The sequence below is a fragment of the Barbatula barbatula genome, assembly GCF_947034865.1.
Source record: "Barbatula barbatula genome assembly, chromosome: 2".
NCBI classification, from domain to species: domain Eukaryota; kingdom Metazoa; phylum Chordata; class Actinopteri; order Cypriniformes; family Nemacheilidae; genus Barbatula; species Barbatula barbatula.
The window spans coordinates 20,372,841-20,394,947 of record NC_136767.1 but is presented as its reverse complement, the minus strand read 5'-3'; the positions used below and the strand labels follow the sequence as shown (position 1 = coordinate 20,394,947).

General features: G+C 37.7%; 3 protein-coding genes across 3 annotated transcripts in view; all 3 read left to right on the top strand.

Annotated features, from left to right (window-relative positions):
• Positions 1-461, top strand: part of dnah10 (dynein axonemal heavy chain 10) — a gene marked incomplete at both ends in the record, with an annotated part of 28,592 nt that extends 28,131 nt beyond the window's left edge. The window contains 2 exons of the mRNA XM_079471435.1: positions 84-229; positions 315-461. Of these exons, the coding sequence (XP_079327561.1) occupies positions 84-229; positions 315-461 (293 nt within the window). The remainder of the gene's footprint in view (positions 1-83; positions 230-314) is intronic.
• A 14,869-nt stretch (positions 462-15,330) lies between these two features.
• On the top strand, positions 15,331-16,259 carry LOC306890473 (leukotriene B4 receptor 1-like; the record flags this gene model as incomplete). Its single annotated transcript, XM_079450239.1, has 1 exon — positions 15,331-16,259. The coding sequence occupies one exon, from the start codon at positions 15,331-15,333 to the stop codon at positions 16,213-16,215; it is 885 nt and encodes a 294-aa protein (XP_079306365.1). The 3' UTR covers positions 16,216-16,259.
• Positions 16,260-18,517: 2,258 nt separating this feature from the next.
• nsmfb (NMDA receptor synaptonuclear signaling and neuronal migration factor b) overlaps positions 18,518-22,107 on the top strand; it is a 28,771-nt gene continuing 25,181 nt past the window's right edge. The window contains exon 1 of the mRNA XM_079451310.1: positions 18,518-18,738. Within this exon, the coding sequence (XP_079307436.1) occupies positions 18,668-18,738 (71 nt within the window). The 5' untranslated portion in view covers positions 18,518-18,667. The remainder of the gene's footprint in view (positions 18,739-22,107) is intronic.

Here is a 22,107-nt window from a genome sequence, read left to right as displayed (position 1 = left end):
CACAAACACACAGGGACATGCATACCCTGCATATACAATACATTATTTGTCATTGAGTTCATTTGTGTTGTCTTTTCTATCAGGTTGTTTTGTTTCAGGTTTATGTCTGGAGGGTGCAGACTGGGACGTTGAAAACGGCTGTCTGGTCCGCAGCAAACCCAGAGTTCTAGTGGCCCCGCTGCCCATTCTGACGATCATACCGATTGAAGCACATCGCCTTAAACTCCAGGCAAGACACTCTTTTTTTATCTTTAAATTGTTTGATTTAAAAGCTGTAATCTAGAAAGTGTTTTTCTGGATTATTTCGAATCTAGAATACTCTGAGGACTCCGGTCTACACCACCTCCATGAGGAGGAACGCTATGGGTGTTGGACTCGTATTTGAGGCTGATCTCCACACCACTAAACATATTTCTCACTGGGTGCTGCAGGGAGTATGTCTGTGTCTTAATGCTGATTGATAATCTGTCATTGACAGATAATAACTGTTATCTTGATTTTTTTCCTTGCATAATTTAATTTATATTACATAATAATAAAATTATTGTTCCTAAAAATTACCTGATTTCATTACCATTTCAAACACCTGCAAGTTTTGTGACCACATGGTGGCAGCATACAGAGCATTATTTATAAAAACTGTTGCATTCATTTTTTATACTGCTTTAGTACTTTTTTATTCATTTTCCTTTTTAGTTTCTAATTTGTAAAAAAGAAACCACAAAAGCAATTAAAAGGCTTACATATTCTATGAGTCTATTTGCCTCAGCGTCTTGTGTTTTACCTACCCTGAAAGTTCACACAAAAATGAAGTCCATTGTATGGACACAAAATCACAAATACATTTCTCAAAATATTTTTCCAGAGTTCCTGAGAACAATGATTCATATGCATGTTTTAATTGAGAATTTTAATTTTCGTTTGAGGTAAATTGTCCTCGAATGCTCTCCCATTCGTGTAACATTACTTCAACACAGGGGGGTGCACTGTCCACATTCACTACACCAACATTGGTGCCAATTTAAAAAGGACTGTACAATTAGTACCGAATGGTTTAGTTTTTTCTGGAAAGAAATGCAATTGAGTTCCTGGTTTGGATCTATTAAGGGGATACTTCATCCCAAAATTCTGTCATTTACTCACCCCTCGAGTTGTTCCAAATCTGATGAACACAGAGAAAGATATTTGGAAGAATGCTTATAACCATACAGAGTTTGCCCCCCATTGACTCCCATAGTAGGCAAAAATACAATGGTAGTCAGAAGTGCCCCAGAACTGTCCTACATTCTTCAAGATGTCTCCTTTTGTGTTAAACAGAACAAAAAAAAGATAAAGTATTTTTTCCTACTATGGGAGTCCATGGGGGGATCTATTTTTGAATAATCAATCTATATTCTCTATTTATGTTCATCCAACAAACAATATTTTGTTCTGAGGTAAATTTGTGTTTACTAGACATTGCTGTGACTACAAATGACTTAAACATCATTTTTTAAGTTGGGTGACCTTTAGTCTCTTTTTACAGTGTTACTTCCCCTTTATCTTAAGTGATTCCAGCAACATCTCTGTGATGAATAGCCTACATAAATAAAGCCAGTAAAAACAGGCTGAACCTAATGGAAGTTCGTCTTTGAAGGAACACACCTGATTCAGAGATCATGTCTGTTACCAATAGATTTGGTCCATATTTTAGTCACCATATCCATCTAATACCATTGAGACCAAGGGCTATTGCTATAGAAGCTATCATTGAGAATCTGATCAAAGTTATATTCAACTCTGTGTGAGAGCTTCAAGCACTAAAATCTATAAATAGACACCTAGCGTCATCACTGGCAATTTTGGGATGTTCCGAGACCAAAAAAGGGTTTTGTGTCTGTTAGGATAAAGATCACAGACTTGAGAGATTCAGATCTTTACTGAGCTTCTCCAGCATTTGTTGCACTAGCTTCACTCACAGACTGGGGTTAAAAAGCTTCATACTGTCATAGTATAAACTAAACCTTTCATAATGACCAATGCTTAATGTATGTCTCTTTATTTTGCCGGTGCTGGGAGATGCTGTAATAATAACACCACATTATTTTTCAGTTATTCTTTAATGATGCCTACTCAGAGGTAGCTATTATTCTGTATTCATCACAATAAGTTCACTGACTTTGTTTACTGTGAATGAAGGCTATGAAATGAAGCTTGCCAGAAATTAAGCAAAAATGGGTGCCTTTAGGTTGCATACAGTACATTCAGTGCTTCATTCACCACAGAGCTTCTGCCGTTGATATAAAGGGACATCAAACACAGCTTTCTTCAGGTAGAATAGACCATCTTATATGAGAACATTCATTTCCAAATTGAGCTGATTTTTCAGAGTACATGAGCTCTTTGTCTCTCCCCAACTATTTGTTCACTTTTGTTTTGTTTTTATAGAGCTCAGCACGGTCCCTAATGAAAACCTGATAATAAAATTACAAAAATATTCCCTTGTTCCCTAGATGCTAACCTACTCTGATGGATACAAAAGAACCCATTAAATATAATTTAATGTATTTAATGGTTCTAATGGGACAACTGAACACTAATGGTGATGTCTACTGCATGTTAATGTGCTGGTTTCTGGTAAAATGTAGATCATTTATCGCATTAAAGGTGCAATGTGTGATACTAAGGATGATCTATTGATAGAAATGCAGTATTATATACATAACTCTGTCCTTTATATATTAGAATTATATAAAGACCTTATATAAGGAAAACTTATGATTTTATTACCTTAGAATGAGCTATTTCTATCTACATAAACCGTGTGTCCCCTTGCATGGAATTCACCATGTTGTTTCTACACTATAGCCCTAAACGGACGAACCATTCTTCAGAGCACGTTTTGTAAATAAGTTATCTTATTCGGCAAAGAAGTGAAAACGTGACAACATCTTAGTTCTGTGTCAGCCACCATGGTGCTTTGAAAGGGAGGGGGAGCGGTGGAGTGAGCCGCCGGTTGCAGTTCGCAACCTTATCGCTAGATGGCGCTACATTTAACAAAATGCACCTTTAAATCTTACTGGTCCAAACACATTGCAATAACGAATAACATTTTTGTGCAATGGTTTTAATGGTAAAAAGCTGAGGTCCAATATTTTACAAATGTATAAATAATGTGATTTCAGCACTTTAGCAATTCATTGTTTTTTATTTATTTATTGACATGTGAAATCTGTGAATGCTATGAAAATCTGATTATGAAATTTCACTGTTAATTTCACTATGAATTTAACATGACTGTCCTTAATCAATAATAAAGATATCAAGGTTTATGTCAATATTTATGTAGAAAAATTATCTTAGCTGGGTTTTCACAGACTGGGTCATATACTGTATGATTCCTTCCACAAATCCCATTGTCCTACTTTACTTTACATCCAGCTGGTAGTGTTCACCTCAGACATCTGGGGCCTCATTTATAAAACTTGCGTACGCACGCATTTGACAGTAAACCATGCGTACGCAAAAATTCACGACAACTTTAATATTTATAAAAACGGTCATTGACATTGAAAGTGCTTAGCGCCACGTCAGGGTCTGAGCAGACGTACGCACTTTTGTTTGTCCAAGTGCTACCCGTTTTTGGAAATATAAGTCATTCTTGCCGCTTGTATAGGATTTGGACGTTGACAGGGGCTCTTCCATATATCAATTACATTATTTAGACATCATTAAAAGGTGGAAATCGGAAAGTGTTCAGCTACCCGCGATTACATGATCATTTTTGCGATTTATAGACTTTACATCTAACAGAGAGGTGTACACGCGTTTTCTGTGCATATACGTTCAGTCTATGAATCACACATACGCACTTCGTAAAATCAAATTTAGGATGATTTCTAGGCAACATTTGATTAATGAGGCCCCTGGAGGTCAAGATTACACTGATCTAGGGTTTTCACGGTACCATCCTACGATAATACGGCTTATGAAATATCGCGATAGAAAAGCAGTAGCCTATTGAAATGCTGTGTCATGTTCATTAAAATCTACAAAATAGACCAAAATTATTTCATACAAAGATCTAAACATGTTGTATTTAGTGAACTGTATTTTAGCCTACTGCACACTAGAATATTTGTAGTATTAAGTGTAGTAATTGGATACCTTTTAGCAATAGGCTTACTACTTTTTGTATAGGCTACTTTACTGTGGTAAAATTTAAAAACACTAGTGTCTAGTAAATTTAGAAACATTTACTGTAGTTACTTCTATTTTTTTCTAACATGGAACTAATGTATTCAATGTGTGACAAATTGCATTTATAGCAATGCTTATAAAGGAAATGTTATGCTTACTTTAAATGTGACTAAAACGGCCAGTAAATGGCGGCCATTTTTGTGTCAGTGTATTCAACCAACTCGTTCAAAACAGCTTATTCGTTCAAAAACGAAGCAACGAATCTCACTAAATCATTATCTCGACCGAGTCGTTCAAAACATGGATTCATTTTGGAAATTAATTCAATTCATGGTAAAAAGACAAGGCACGATACTACCGAAATAACAGAGCGGCATCCCAGGAATTTTGAAACTTTAGCATCGCGATGCTACCGTACCGGTACCTTACACTGATATTATCCACAGTCAAGGCTCTTCAACTAGGCAGTGGCTGCTATGGAAACACTTCAACCCGCTGACAGAGAGAGTGAAGGTTAGAAAAATTGTGATGACTGAATATGAGATTAATAATGCAACGTTATCCTTACGTTCAGACTGCCTCAAACTGGAAACTGCATAATTCAGCATTTACCTGTGAGACGTTTTGCTTGTGTAAATATAGAAAAAGTGTATGTACATTATTTGATAATTGTTAAAATCTACTGTATGTTCAGATCAAAACAGCACTTTTTTAAATAGGTAGTTTCTGTAAGCGTGAAAGTTAGATTTTTGATGTCTGCGTAATGGCCGCTTAGCTAACAGCGTAGAAAATGCTATTAATTGAGATTGGCTACTTGAGACCCCAACCCTACTGTGTACCACCCCAAATATTGCAATAATAGGATCTGGATCAATATTCTTTTTACAAATGTAGGTGAAAGTATTAAATATCTTAGACCATAATCTGCCTATGCTTGGGCATGACCAGAACATATGAGCCAGAGAGGCAGGGGCTTGATGACAGCGCGTACAATTGGGATCCACAGTAGGATACATTTTTGCCAATTTGGTCCTAGAGAGGTGCAGGCGATTAAATACTTTGAATTGTATCAACCTGTGCCTAACACAGATAGACGATGTGTATAATCTATGTATAGCTTTTTGCCAAATTTCATGTGTCAATTCAATGTTTAAATCCTCCTCCCATTGTACCTGAAGAGGCAGAAGAGATGGGCATTTCATGGCCTGAATAGCAGTATACAGCTGGGAGACACCACCCGAGAGATGAGGCTTGACCGTCAGACAATGATCAATGATTTCTAGCCCAGGTGAGGAAGGCCGTATCTATCAGTGATGGCTTGAAAAGAAAGTTTGAGGACAGAGGCATAGACACCAAGGCTTGTACATGACCAAAATGCTTGCGAAATTGGGTCCATATGCGTAAACTGCCTCTTACAAAAGGATTATCCGTATGTGCACCCACTGCCACTAGCATTGAGGCCAGAGAGACGGATGAGCATGAGTGTTGTTCCATTAGACATCAACTCGGGCCATCCCCACCAATAGAATCTCCATACCATATTACTAATTTGTGAATGTTTGCAGCCCAATAATAATTATATTTCAGGGAATGTGGGTTTTATTCTGATATACAAAAATGCGTAAAAGAAACTAAATACTCACATGAATTAAGCATATTGGTCAAAATTGTATCTGTGATCAAGCTCTAGTTGATTTAGTTGATCCTCTTGTGTAGTAATATATTGTAGTAAATACACATATTAAATATATAAGATATTTTAACTTTTTCTCTGTAAAATAATTTTATCAACAACGAGATGTCAGTTTTCCACTATTGTATTTTGTGAATTTAAATCTTCACACATGATTGGTATTCCACTACTGCTAAATTAACTTTATAAGGGACTTACAATTAATTATAGCAACCTAAACTTTTCAGCTTTCTTTAGAGCCCATGGCAATGACCTCATTCTCTTATTATTTTTCACCCAGGTGGTGACATGTCCCAATGCTTTGACTAATCTGACCAAAATAGTGTCTAGATTTAGAACCAGTACTGCAGGTTGTCGAGGTTGGTGACGAATGAGCGCCGCATTTAGCTTGCACCTACATTTATTTTTATCCTTCGCTTCTTTTATAAAATATGCTATTCCAATGTTGTTGTCTGAAGGCATCTTTATAGTGAAAGACTGACGCACTGAGACAGTCATCAGTGGTTAAAAAAGCATCTTTTCTCATTAATTGTCAATGAGAAAGCGATCAAGTTTCATACTATGCTTCAGTGTTAATAATGTAATTTTTGACAAAACCAAAGCAAAATATACAATTTATATAAATGTTAATGACATCCCTGGTGCTTGTGTGCTGCTCATGATGCTGGGGTTTTTCCACACATGAGTAACATGCATCTGTAGCGCAGCTACTGTAACAGCAAAAAATTTAATTAGTCTCAATGCCAGGTTTTTTTTGCTACATGGAAATTTCTCATACTTGATCTAGATTCGAAGATTGAGGTTGTACCTCCACACCAGACTTGATAAAGCTTTGTACAAGTTACCTTGGAATCCAACCCATGACCTTTGCGATGTGACCTTAACATACTAGTACATACAGGTATATGAGACAATATTTATCAATTTACTCCAATGTGGGTAGGGCACTCTTTTAAATTAGGGTAAAAAAGGCAAAATATGCTTGGGGTAAAGAACAGGGGGGTGAAATACCTGGAACTGAAATGTTTGCCTGATGATCACGATAAATCGATAAATAAAAACAGGCCTCAGTGCGAACACAGTGTGTGCTGTCAAATGTTTGTTGATTTTGTGTGTTGTTGATGTAATTGGGGAATACATTAAAACTTATTCCTTCAATATCTTGAATGGCTACATTTCTTTCTGTGCACATGTAACACATTGCAAGTTGTTTTGACAGCTTAAATAATCAGGTTTAAGAAATGACTGAATGTAAACATTTATATTTATGCATTTGCTAGATGCTTTTATCCAATGCAACTTAAAGTACATTTAATCTATATGTCTTCAATCAGTATGTGTGTTCCCTGACGATCAAAGTCATTGTATCACTTACATAATGTGCTTCCAATTGAACAACAGAAGCAATTACTGTATGTTTTAGGGCATGTGTGGGTGTACACCAGACAACATGTGGAGAACTTCTGTATGTGTTAAAAATTTTATCAAGATTGAAAAATCCCCAGACTCTAAATTTTCCCTACAAACGTAAATAAAACAGGAAAGCTTGTTCTCCATATGCACATAACCTATGTTATTAGCTTTGTTTATTGACTCATAATGATTAAGGAGTTTGAGATGCTGTGTAAAGTTTTTCAATGCATGTGTATCAAGAAATGAAAGGATTGTCTATATGGAATCAGATCTAGACAGATGTTTCCAGTGACTGAGTTTTGCCACCTGACTTAAGTTGTGATACATTTTTGAGCTGATTAGTATCGAGGTGTCTCTCCTTAAATTGTCCTTTTCATCTCTAGCCAACTTCAGGATTAACAACCTGCTGGCAACATATTCAAAGTCACAGCCCAGTTCTCCACTTAAAGACATAATGTAATCATATAAAAGACACTGGCCAGCCCTCAAAACCTCTATATTAAGCAGTTATATTGAAAAGAGGTGAGAAGATATGGGGCTAGTTGCTATAATGGGACCATTTAAAAAATGCCACTGAAGAAATAATTTAGTGTTGTTCGGGGAGAGGGTTTATGGCCCTTTTAAAACATTGTACAGTGGAATGATAAAACTAGAGACAAGAGATTTACAACCATTGAGAAAAAAGCATTAACACAATAACAAATAAATGCAAATTAATGTGTTGCTCATAAAACCTCAAAATATTTTTTTTGTGTAAGCATAGTGAATGACAGTGTTTTGTAAGAGAGTGGTCTGGTCCAAATTACTACATGTATCATTTGAGGATATATGAGCCTTTTAAATCCATATATCTCTCTCTTCTTGTCTATCTGTTTGTACGTCTCATCCAAAGATACCTTCCAGTTTTGTTGTCAAGGACTGCTTTATCTTCTGAGAGGAAATCAAGAATCCTGGCATGAAGCTGCTTGATGTCTGTCAATCCAAAAGAAACCCACAGAGGCACTAAGAAGAAACAGCCAGAGAAAGAAACCAAAAAATGGTAAAGTTAGTTAGTTATTCTTTGAATCCGTTTGGATTATTTAGCATTTGGATATTTTTACATTGTTAATGTACATTAATTTAGGCTTATTTACTGCCCTGAAGTATATATTTGGCAAAGATCCAATGAAAGAGAGTCTAATCCTCATGTCTGGCTATCAATAGAGTTTGGCGTGCCTCTGATCCTTCGCCTTGATTCAGTCAATCCTTGATTAAACAGGTACTTGAGGAAATCAGGTCAAGTAGGAATACAGATAAATTCATTCCAAAAGCGTCACAAGGACCAAATCCATGATGTGAGGATTGACCTACTGTACATCTGTAGGAAATTCTTAAGCACCAGGAAATGTGGCAAAAAGGAGTATGAATTTGGGTATAAAGGATAAATAGGACACAAAAGCTGCCAGAGGGGTTACTGGCACAGAGCCGAGGCCATTTCATGGTGCCTCTGCAATATCCGATCGTATTAGATTATTCCTATCCCAAACGTATTCCTCATCCGTTGGGTTGCTGGTTTTGAAAGCAATAAAAGCACAAGCAGATAATTGGGTCAGTGCCCGAAAGCTGGATCCCCTCCATCCTCAACTCAATGCCATTCACTTGCATCAGGGTCAAACTGCCTCCTGAGTGGACTTTTCACCATCTTTAAAGTCTTTAAGGTGCTGTCTCCACATATGTATAAAGAAATCCATTCTTTTATGTTTCTTTGTATGTCTAATTTACAGACAGTTTTTTAGTTCTTCACCTCTTATCATGTCAACATCTTTAAGCTGTGTTGGCCATGCAGTTCATCAGGGTCCTGCCATTCCCCAAACCATGGGAATGTGACAAGATTTTTCATTTAGTTGGATATGCTCCCGGTGTGTGACCTCAGCAGACTAGAGAGGAGGGGATGGGTAATTAAAGTGGACCACAGAGAGATCACAGCGGACTAGCTTGAGTAAATGACAGCTGGGTCTGACGTGTTTGGCCACCACTGGGCCCCCTTCTGACGTACAGGTGGCACAGAGAGCAGATAAAAGTGAAAATGAGCAGATAAATTGAGTTTTCTATATAGATCGTATCTCCCCCCTCTCTCCCGTTCTTCCCGTTGGGGGAACTGGGGCTGGTTCTCCAACTGAAAACTGAAACGAAGCCAAATATGCCTGACCTGATTGGTTGTGTCTGGAATTGACTCACACAATTTAGTCTACATAAACTCTCAGAAACGAGCTCAATACATGGATAGCGTGTAGCTAAATTAAATTTGCAAGAAGACGTTGAAGGTCAGGGTATTATTTAATAAAGTAATTTTAACGGAGAAGTATTGATTAAACCTTACTGGACAGGCCTCCGAACATAGACAAGGGCTTGAAATATACATTTTCAAAGCAGCGTTGAGTGTTGGACCTTTTAGGTCAAATGTGTTTTTATATTATACTGTAAATACTTGGAATGAACTGGTCACTCTTCTTTAAATCTTGTTCTACTTAGTTTAAGTGTTGTGTATTTATATTGTATATAGTTTTAAACCATTGCACAGGTTGCAGGTAAACAAAACATTTTACCGTTACACTCTTAACAATAAAGTCGCTTCAAAAGGTTCTTTGATACCATATAAGAACGTTTTTTTTTATCTAAATGGTTACATAAAGAAACTTTAACATCTGAAGAACCTTTCTTTCTGTCGCAAAATGTTATTTGTGGCAAATCAGATTCTTCAAATTAAAAAAAGGTAAGAAAGAGATGGTTCTTTAAAGTACCTTTGACTAAAGGGTTTGTTGTGTAAACAATAATGGTTCTTCTATGGCATCTCTGTGTAGAACCTTTTAAAAGTCCAGTCAGTAATATCTAGCGACTTTAAATGAAGAAATAAATAAGGTCACACACAAAAAATAAATGTGGTGAGAAATGATTTGAACATAATCCAGCTGATGTTATTTTGGGTGAAGACTCCAAGGAGGTAGAACTAGAGAGTGAATCATAGTATATCGTGGATCAATACTTTTCTTTGAATATCTTTCACTAACTTTCAAATCTAAGGGTTGGTGCATTAGACCTACACATCTTTACAGTACAACAGAGACAGAATGTCACTTTATTCAACTTCATATTAGGACAGATAACCTTTTGTCATTGTTCTTTGTTATTTTTTGATTTACTTAAACACTATTATTAATTCGGTTATATATATCAAAACATATATCATTACATTTAATAGCCATACACTTTCAAAAAAATGTGCCATAAAAAAGCGATGCCATAGAAGAACCATTTTTGTTTTTTTTCAGTCTAAACTACCTAAATGAACAAGGATCCTTCCCAGAATAGTCTTATAAAATTCAGACATTTGTCATGATTCATATGTCACCTCAAAAGAACAGTACAATTAAACTGACTGTTTACGTCAAATATCTCATCTGACCTGAGCAGTGACGCGTGCAATTAAAAAGAGCAGTGTGACCTCTCGCAGCCCTCCCATTGCTTCTCAGGAGGAGACAGCCGGATCAATCCGCACGTTGAGCTCTGGGATGAGATTGCGGGTAATAATAGCACCGAGACGAGCCTGCTATTTATATGCACTGATGTTTTGGTAAGAAGGTGGCAGGCTGAGATAAATCCTCACGATTTGCGTCACCAGTTACCTCAATTCCTAAAAACAGCTCTGAAAACACGTGAAAGCCCACGCAGCACACACACACATAAAGCGAAACCATATGGTGATGCCTGTACTATTAGCGCTGTTATTATCAGTAATAAAATGGTAGCTTTCTCTCAGTGAGTCAAAGCTGCAGGTATGCTTTGAGGTTTACCAACTAGAACACAAAACTCTGCTTGCTTTTTCTATGTTAAACATGAAGACAAATGTAGATTCTATTCAGGTTCCTTCGATGAATAAGGATAACAGAAAATAAGGGTGTGTTCAGAACTGCTGAAGTCCCTTGTATCATTAACACGCAGCTCCCACGTTGGGAATTGAAAAATCACACAATGCTCTCCTCACAGAGCCATGACCAGACCTGCCTCACAAGTTGAGACGCGGCCCATTTCTGATGACCCTAAGATAAGTGGGAGATGAAACACCTCTCGGCATCTTGGCCGTTTCTTTTCAACATTTCTGAGAAGTGTGATCTATAACAACAGGTCTGTTTGTGAACCGTGTTGAATACTATGGCTGGGAAGTTCACAAAGTTCTTCAATCTTTCTCAATGTATGATTTGGTAAACCGATGTAGTAATAGAAAAGCAATAAGGTGTTAAAATTCTTTATAATATGTCATGATTGTCATCATATCCTCGTCATGTCTTTCTTTATCTTGAGGCAGAATCATAGCAGGGCCTCATGTTTTGTTTGGAGAGAAACACATTATTGTTGGTCATGACATGATGTGCTTTCTTTCTGGTTTCATTCCCCACACCTGCCTATTGTAAATTATTCCTCCTCCATTACAAGTGAAGTACCTTGTCTAGTTTCTTGTTTTGTTAATTTGTTGCTCTGTTTTGGCCCCTCTCGGGTCTTTATAAGTCTTTATTTTGCACCTTGTCTTTATTGCAGTTTTCCCCATTGTGGTTCTTTGTTTAATTTAAAGTGTTTTGTGTACAGTACCGCTGCCTGCGATTGGGTTCTTCCCTCCCTCAACCTTGACAAAATCCAACAACCAGAACTGAACCCAGCAGGCAGCACCATGGACAGACTCTCAACCTGCTGGTGGCCGCGTACCACAAATCTGGTATGGTGGGAGGCCTTAGCCTCCCAGTCACACGCAGTCACACTTCCCGTCCTCTGTGGGACCAAAACTCAGGAGGTCGAGGACAGCAAGGCTTCCCTCCCCAAGGTGTTGGACACCATCTTTTCTGGAGCGGGAGGAGTTGGTCTATCAGTCATTCCCACACCTGGTGGAACTACTGCAGCTTCGAGAGGAGATGGCTCAAGGTCTGTTTTATTATGTTTGTCTGGCCAGTCCCTCACATGTGGTTCTCACTGTCCAATCAAGAAAGAGTGATCATTACGGTCATAAAAATGACCAGATCACCCTTCCAATGGCTACTGACATGCATATCAATCATTTTGTTTGCTCAATAAGAAAATCGTTTAGGATGACAAAGGTATATTGCATCTGAAAGTCTCCTGCCATGGACAAGCTTGGCCCTTATACAAGGTCATGGTAAAAGTCATACTAAACTCAAGCTAAACTAAAGTTTGCATTGCAATCTGATTTAAAAACGGGTCGCTCATTATAACCAATTTATCCTCAGTTTTTGGATTTCAGCGCATTTCATCCTTTTCAGACCATTTTATTTGGCTTGTTTACTGTGCTTTTTGTGAGTGTGTATAGTTTTACCTACATTGTGAGGATGACAGTTCCCTATTTGTGTTGTATGGATGTTTAAGGCCACGCCCCCTACATTATGACTGTCATGATCAGGTTTTCACTACACTATTATCATGGTGAAAAAAAATCACAATAACAATATTCACATTTCTTTTGAATATTTTAAAGAAATAAACAATACTATAGGTCAAAATGATTTTCGATTTGCTTTATTTGTCTTTTCAAATTTAAAGCTCTTATTTAATTTCAAATTAAAACATTGCTGCAAAAATGTAATCAAACTTTTATTTTGAAGGCAAATTCACCTTAGATTCACCAAATAATGCTGCTGGCGCAGGCCAGATATTATGGCCTGTTGCCAACCCCTGATGTACAACATAATACAAGAATGCCGAAAGTATAAGTCAGTATTTCAAACAGTAGTGCAATTGAACTATTTTTTTGCTAGTGGAAGCTATGCAGTAAATCAGATTACAGCATCTTCCCTCTAGATGGTTCTATTTACACGATGACATGATGTAGACTCGGCATGTGCACAGTGCACAGAATGCAAGACACAATACAGTAAGGATGGTTCTGCAACAAATAAAATATGTGTAAGGTCAAAACTGTAGACCAACAGAGGTACAGTATAAAGTTTAAATTTACCACCCTGTTTGTTTTAATTCAGCGTTTCCAAACTATACTGCAGTGCATGAACCTTTGAATATATTATGGGATGAAAGAACTGATAAATTCAGTCACTTCAACAGTCCAGATCAACAGTTTCATCCACGTCTAGGCTAGTCACAAGAACTCACTGAACAAATCACAAAATGAACCATTCTAGTCTAGATGTCTAGTCTAGGGTTTAGATGTCTAGTCTAGTCTAGGGTTAAGATGTCTAATCTAGTCTAATCTTAGGTTTAGTTGTCTAGTCTAGTCTAGTCTAGTCTAGTCTAGTCTAAGGTTTGGGTTTAGTTGTCTAGTCTAGTCTAAGGTTTAGGTGTAGTTGTCTAGTCTAAGGTTACGTTTAGTTGTCTAGTCTAAGGTTTAGGTTTAGTTGTCTAGTCTAATCTAACGGTTAGGGGAATGCACAAATTGTTTTTAAAAAAAAATCATTTTGTAGTATTATTTCAAACACTGGGACATGCTCTATTCTTTATATATGTATAAATGGGTCACAAAGATAGAGGGGGAGGGGCGGCGCCAGAGGATTCTCCACACCAAAGGGCCCAGGAAGGCCTGCCCACCTCGCTTTCGATACTGATGGTAAAGCCCCGCCCGGGATCCCATGGCACCTCCCCCACTACCTCCCCCCTCAATCCCAACATCTAGCTCACCGTGTATTGATGTCCCCATCAAGGTTCGAACTCCAGTCTCCCGTTCCCAAAGTCACAGTCTAGTCTAAGGTTTAGGTATCTAGTCTAGTCTAGTCTAAGGTTTAGGTTTAGGTTTAGTTTAAGTTGTGGGCTGGTTGGTATTGGTTCTGTCCCAGGAGAATCGCTGTCTATATGAGAGTTAATTTGTTTTTGTTCTGCAGAGGCCCCCCTCTTCCCGACGGCAGTGTCCCCGTAGGACCATCCTGCGGGTGCTCTTCCAATTGTTGTAACGGGACCACAGGGAGTTCTAATAAATCAGAAGTAGGCATTAGTAAGGTGTCATCGTGTTCACATATCACCCTATCCTGTTCTCCTATATTGGTTAATGAACGTTTGTCTAGGGCTTCTTGGATGTTGATCCTGGCTTTCTGAATTATGTCCTCTTTTAAATTTTGTCTAAATCTTGTCCTGGCCCATTTACATGCCATTTCCCATTCTTGTCCATTCAGGGCATGGATGCAGGTAAGCAGGTCCTCCATTACCACCTCATAGTGGTTCTGGTGGATCCGCATATTTATAGACATCCAGTTTTGGGTATTTTCCTTAACCCTCTGTGTCGTTTGTCCGAAAGGACATGCTGGTTTAATGAACTGAGTGAGTTTGTCAACCTGCCTCATCATGCCCCGTGGAAAAGTTTCATTAGCCAATGCCATTTGGATTATTTCATAATAGTGAGTTACTTGTATGTATTTAAAAAGACACTTAGTTAAAATTGTATCCGTTTTAAAAGTCGTATCCACATGTGCATTTACATTTGTTATTTCAGGTCCTGCCATGACCTCACTCTCTGGTACATCCAGAGCAGAAAACCTGTTCCTTAAAAAACTCATAATTCTAACTCCAACAAGCAAGGTAAAAGGAAAAAGATGGTTGCCCCAAAGGGCCTTACCCCACTACAGTCCAAGATAAAGTCCAAAGTCAAGATGCAGCTCCAGAGTCAGCTCCTCTAGGGTGGTAGTAATCCAATGGAAAAGTTAAAAGTAATCCCACGATGGCCTCCAGCCCTGAGAATACTCCAAGCAAGTCTTGTTAAAAAGTCTTTAAGGGGTGGTGATGGTTTAGGTTTAGGTCTAGGTCTAGGTCTAAGGTTTAGGTTTAGTTCTTAGGTTTATTAGGGTTAGTTGTCTAGTCTAGTCTAGGGATTAGGTTTAGTTTAGTTCTTTAGTTCTGTCCATGTTCACCACCGTCATGACCGTCACCGTTTTGCATGCACTTTTGTCTAGATTCAGAATGATCTGTCACAAGAGTGGTTTACTTCCTGTGACTGCTTCCTCAGCCTTTCTCTCTCAACACACATCAAGCTTCACTTTCACATCAGCAACTGCGAGATGACAATGGAGTACCTGAATGTTTCCAGCAGTTCTGTTTATACTTCAGTAGGTGTGCTAACCACCAGCACTGTTCTGGGAGTCTGCTTTGCGCTGGGTGTACCAGGTAATGTGGCAGTTCTGGTAATGCTCGTCCAACATTTAAAGGAGGGAAGCTTCACTCCAAAATTGATGATGAGTCTAGCTGTCTCTGATCTGCTGAGTCTAATCTTTATGCCTGTGTGGATCTATGCTCTCCTGAATGGCTGGAGTTTTGGCCAAGGTCTGTGCAAGTTTTTCTCCTACATTGTGTACTGGAGTCTGTACAGCAGCGTGTTTTGCGTGACCCTGATGAGTGTTCAGAGGTACCTACAGGTTCTGTATATGCAGCAGTGGGCTAAACTTGGAAGACGTGGTGAAAATGGACTCATTTGTGGGATTTGGACATTAGGTGGCATTTTGGGCTCTTATTCTCTCATTTATCGAACGACTGGTAAGATTGAAAATGAAATGCACTGTTATCCAATCTATAAAAATCATCAAGAAAAAAATACTATCATACTTATGGAGACTGTTGTGCTGTTTTTTGTACCTTTTATTTGCCTTTTCTGCTTCTACCTTCGACTCCATAAACGGATAAGTCAGTCGTCTTCTTTCAACAGTCGCAGGTTGACAAAACTGGCAGTGAGAATTGTTGTGACTTTTTTTATATTCAGCACTCCCTGTATGATTAACAACCTAGTCCAAATAGCAGTGTCAAATAATTTAAATGTAAGCAACAATGTAACTGGGGCTCTTTTCTTTATCAACAGTTGTGTGAACCCCTTTCTTTATGCCTTCTCAGCCCGAACGCTACGATGCAGAGCAAGAGCGCATTCAAACCAGCCACACGATGTTAATCCGAATGAGTAAATGTCTTCTCATAGCAGAAGATACTTCTGGATAATGTGTTCTGTACATGTCTTAACAGATATTATACATGTAATATCTGATTTAACTTGCTAAATTCTCTTTAAAACTGGGGAGTATTCTTATTATGATACATGAAAAATAGTGATAGGATTCAAATAAAAAAACATTTTCACTCATTTTGTCCCCCCCCCACTTTTCAAACCAAAGTTACACCCTTGCTTACGGTATTAAAGGGATACTCCACCCAAAAATGAAAATTCTGTCTTGAATTACCCCACCCCTAAGCTGTTTCAGTCCTGTAAAAATGTCTTTGTTCTGTTGGTAAATTGTTAGGAACTGGCATTTCTGGTACATCATTGGAACGGTTTCCTTTTCTAAATTCTTCATAATATCTCATGTTGTGTTCAATAGAACAAAACAAAACAAAAAATACGATAATTCTTCCTACTATGGTAGTCATTGCTGTCTCAGAAATGTCGGTTTCTTACATTTTTCCAGGAAGCCTATCTTTGTTTTTGAATTTAGTTGAATAATGATTACAACACTGTAATCGTACATCTGTATCTCTCTTTTATAAACTTGATCAAACTAAATACTATATGACATATGCAATAGAACTGTATAGGCACTCATGATTTTTCTTTTCATTTGTCTGTCAAGTATTCACAGAAGAGGTGTGTTTTAAGTAGTTTTTTGAAGGTTGTGAGAGATGTGGTTGACCGGACCGCGTTAGGAAGAATGTTCCTCCAGGAAGGCGTTGTAAAGGAGAATGAGCGGGAAAGCGATTTAATGCCCTTATGAGAAGGCATTACAAGGTGCCGCTCGCTTGTTGAACGCAGGGTTCCTGATGGGGTGTAGGAGGATGTGAAAGTATGCCGGTGCAGATCCAGTGATAGTCCTGTAAACCTATATTGTAAGACCATTTTAATTATGTTAGATTTATATCTTATTTTTGTAAAGAAGCCTATATCTATTCACAATCTTTTCTCGATCGCTAACACACAATTCATGAAACAATTCACAATTTACAAAACACATTCTCAGAACAAAACATCTTGTAGAAACCCCACACAAAAACTGCCTCATTTTGCAAAGGTTTAACCATGTTCTCATTCAGAAAACAGAAACACATAATAAAATTAATTGAAGTGTCAAGATGTAAGCTCAAATAGCACACTTTTATCCATCAGTAAACATTCAGTAGCAAAACTGATGACACTGAGTTGCAGATCTCAGAGAGGACTAATTACGTGCAGAGGATGTCATATTTTTTACATGGCCTCTCCTATTGACAAATCGCTTCACTGTATTATTTCCTTTATCTTCTCTGTAGGTCGCTTTTGTGTGCTGTGTTTTAGGAAACTGAAAACTGGCTCAAAGGTTGACATTTAGTGTACGGTTTTGCCGATTTGGTTTGTGGTTCTGGTGTTTGAGTGTCAGGTTTCAGAAATCATGTGACAAGTTAACATATGTGTAAGCAGTTGAAAAAAACTGTAAAAGCATGTGCTAAATGCCCAAATGTAAATGTTATTGGCAGTTGCATACTGTATGTGTGTTGCATGACCAGTTCATATTGTTCTTTGGTTTTTTAACTTTCCTCATCTTGTAAGATCATCTGCTCCATCTACGTTACTGTAGTGTACTGTTTTATTTTTTCCCTAAAGGCTAAAATAGAGTCTGGACTTGTTGCAGAAAGTCAGTGCCAGTCTGCAGATTTTTATTTCTATCTGAAACTTTCAGAAAATCTGCAAGTGTATGATGTCTAGTTTAAATAAATCTGTTCAGATTTGAAAAGTGTTTTAGTCTATTCCAGCCATAAAGCTCAGTGTTGCATGTTGCTCTATCTGCAATCTTTTATGTTGTATATTCCAATAAACACTAAACTGTCCAATTATTCTTGAACCCTAATAAGAGGTAAGTAAAAGTTTTTTTAATTGATCTCACCAGGGTATGTGTGTCATGGGAAAACGGTTTTTCAATAAATGAAGAGAGCTTCATTTATTTTGTTATATTTTTCAAGCCTGCTGTGGCAACACATTTTTTCCTTTTATGTCACCAGTTTCCGTATTATGTCGAATTAATCAATAATATATCAACGATAGGTATGTGTGTGTGTGCGAGACAGATAGAGAGAGAGCGCGCGCGCGAGAGAGAGAGAGAGCGCGAGATAGGGGGGGTCATACTAACACGGGCACACACTGGCAGCGCGCTCTCTCAAACTCAGCTCACGACAGACCGCACACTTTGCGTAGTAATATTATGCTGGACATCTCATTCCTAAACACGAGGAGCACACGGAGCATCTAACATAGAGCCGAGGAGCAGTTTGAATCAAGAGGAAGTCAGTTGGTCATTCTGCGGTCGATTCGTTAGCGTTGTGCATTTCTCTCCTCCCTTATAGATGTGGCGAGTGGAATGAGCTGTTTTACACCTCGGTCGTTTCCATTACAGCATGGGAACTGCCGTGTCCAAGAAGAAGAATTTAAGGAATGATGCCATTTCTTCTGTTGCCGCAAAAGTTAGGTGAGTCTCGGCAGCACGTAAAGACTGACCTGCGTATCATACAGCATGCTGCTACAATGTAGATTGTGTGATTCTGCAGTCCAAACTAAGCAGAACTAAATATCTCACTGTTCGTTTAACCTTTAGTTGAATATAAATGTCTGATTAAAAACACAACCTTTCAGAGATGCGACTATGTAATTACGACACGATCTGTATTCAACTTATGCATGCAAAATATTTTATTTAACTAACGTTTTGATTAAAAAATCTACTTCAAAAATCGGATTTGCCCTGTTTGTCCCCACTGTGTAGAAATCTTAATTCTTCTCTCAAGAGGATATTGACAAGATATGTGTATTATTATAATTTAACCTATATTTATTTTGTGACTCGCAACAGTTGATTTACGCATATGCATTTTCAGCCTAAAATATACAATTCATAATTAATACTTTTTAATATCATTTTGGGTTTTTCTTTTTGTATCTGTTGAGTTTTTGTTAACCTTCCATTTTTATAGTTTACCCTTGTGTGTGCAGCTACGATTTTCACAGGCGCTGACGATTTGTTTGGATGTTTACAGTCTCCTCTCGCGATATTTCTCGCGTAGCTAATCTACCCTTAATTATTGTGTTTTACCAATTGGCTTCGGAATTGGACATAGCATTTACACCCCTTCTTCCAATCTCCTAATACTGTTTTAAAGGTGAACATAAATGACAAATCTTTAACACATTTAGTGCATGCAGAACAAGTTAAAAGGGAATATTCAAGTCTCTGCCTGCTTGTGTACTTTTGCAATTGGTAGGTTGGCTCCCTCACTAATTCATTTAGATCACAACTAGCATGCAGTCCCTTTTCAACTACAATATTCTCATTATTCAAATATATCAGCCATCACTGGCTCATCAGCTCATTTGTTAAGTCGATCAGTGTCATTTACACACTCAGATCACTGATTCAGTCCACCCACACCACATGCAATGACATTTAACAAGTTAAACACATGATAACAATCTATATTTCACAAACACATCATAATTTAGACCAATCTGCACAACAGTGACAATTTGTGGACAAATGTGACTTGTTACAGTATTCATCAAACCTTTACAATTTATCTGTTTATGCTTGACGATTCAGAGTTAATTAATTTTCAGTTGAACTGACAGTGAAACAAACACTGGACATGAAAAAATGCTGTTAGTGTCCTCTCCATCTGCTGCTGATGTAACCTAGTTGTAATAATTCTCTCAGGTGGGTCATGGTTGTGTAAGATACATTTACGGACTTAGATATAGTCCAGACTGTACTACATAGGTCTCAGGGGAGCTTGAAATGGCTTGAGCTGATTTCAAGTTGATGTACCCTGCGCTGTCTTTTAAATTCACAGAACAAAATTTTACAAAATTCCCTCCTCGGGCCTAACGTTCTATAGGAAGTTAGTGGTTCTAGATGCATTTCACTATTCCAATCTTGTAATGTAAGATTGGAGGGATGATAAAATGAAATTTAATGGATTTTAAATCATGGTTCAGTGCAATCTGGAATATATTCTGCATAAAATGTTTTCATCAACATATAGAAAGTCTTATTTATACCTTCGTCTGATCAGAGAAGCAAAATCTACTCATGATTTTTGACTCAGAATCACAACTCTTCCAAATTGCAATGTTTATCGGCTACACATATAGTGTTCTTCTGCAGGCACGCTTTATTTATCATGGCACCTGAACTTTTGAACTAGCAATGAATCTGGAGATGCGATTCATCTCCCTATCCTTAAAAATCAGGTAGCGAGAGATAAACTTCACATTTTCACATGCAAAAGAAATAGGTTATAGTGCTAGTTATTATGAAAAAATACACAAGACTAATTTTAAAATGTATCAACAGGACAGAAAACAACAGAACGTTCCAGAAACAGAATATTAGAACTGTATGACCATAAAAGGCATTTTAAAATCTTAAAGGCCCAGTGTGTATTTTTTGGGATGATCTATTGATAGAAATGTGATATAATATACGTAGCTATGCCTTAGAGCTTACACAATGAAGCTATTTCTATATCTACATACACCGCGTGTCACCTTGCATGTAATTCGCCATGTTCTGTCAGCCGTCGTAGTGTTTCGAGGGGGAGGAGTGGAGTGAGCGGATGCTGCTAGATTTCACTGACTGGACCTTTAATTGTTATTTAGCATATACATAATTTTTTATTACAGCAAAAACTATTCAGTTTTTTTTTCAATTTTACAATATCAATAACATACTCAAGATCATAGTATTATCATGTTTAAGTAGATAAGCTTAGGTATAACAAAGTCATAATAAAGACATAGTATTGAGATAAAAGCGAGTAGAACAGTGACCTGTTCCTCTGCACTTTCATCCTTAAAGTTTCCCCTCATTTAAGGACAAGAAGAGAAAGTGAGAACCAGGCTGAGATGACAGACCAAGCCAATTAAAATTGTGCAGTAAGTTATACTGTGTAGGTCTATGAGCAGCCTCACTGTTTCACAGTCTGATCTGTAACTGGTCTAATTGGAAGATGAGACCACCTGCAGTTGTACTGGAGAGAGGCCCAGATTATGTGAAACCATGTATGTGTTGGCTCAGTGAAATGACATGACATGATGTGATGTTTGTCTGTCTGTGCTTTTTTGTGACTATACCGCTAAGATACAAAGGTCATTATTATCTATATACAAATGTCATTATTTTCTATTCAATCACAGTCACAATACTTAAAGGGATTGTTCATCCAAAAATACATATTACATTAACTTGCCTTCATGTAGTTCCAAATTTGTATAATTTGTTTTGTTCTGATGAACACATAGAGAGATATTTAGAATAATGCTTGTAAACCAGACAGTTCTTGGACCACATTGACTACCATAGTAGGAATTTAAAAGTTTGAAAGTTTAAAATTTGAAAGTTTTTGTTCTGTTGAGCAAAAAATAAGGTTTTTTGATGAATGTAGGACAGTAAACAGTTCTTTGGCACTTTTGACTAACAATATAATTTTTCCTATGATAGTCAATGGGGTTCTCTTTGGTTATAAGCATTCGTACAAGTATCTTTCTCCGCGTTCAACCCAACAAATACATTTTACAAAGCTCATAGGTTTGTGTTTGATAGGGATGCACCGAATGTTCAGCAACTGAACATTTTACGGTCGAAAATGGCAAAAAAGGCATGTTCGCCTGAATATGTGAAATGGCCAAATCAAATGACTTGTGTGATACGATCAAGCAGCGCAGAGACAGAGAGAGAGAGAGAGAGAGAGGCGCGCATGCTCTTTATTAATGCTGCAAACCTTTTGGCAATGTGTGTGGAGCATTTTAAAGTGTCAGAGAAAGACGCAGCACAGGACTTGCCGAG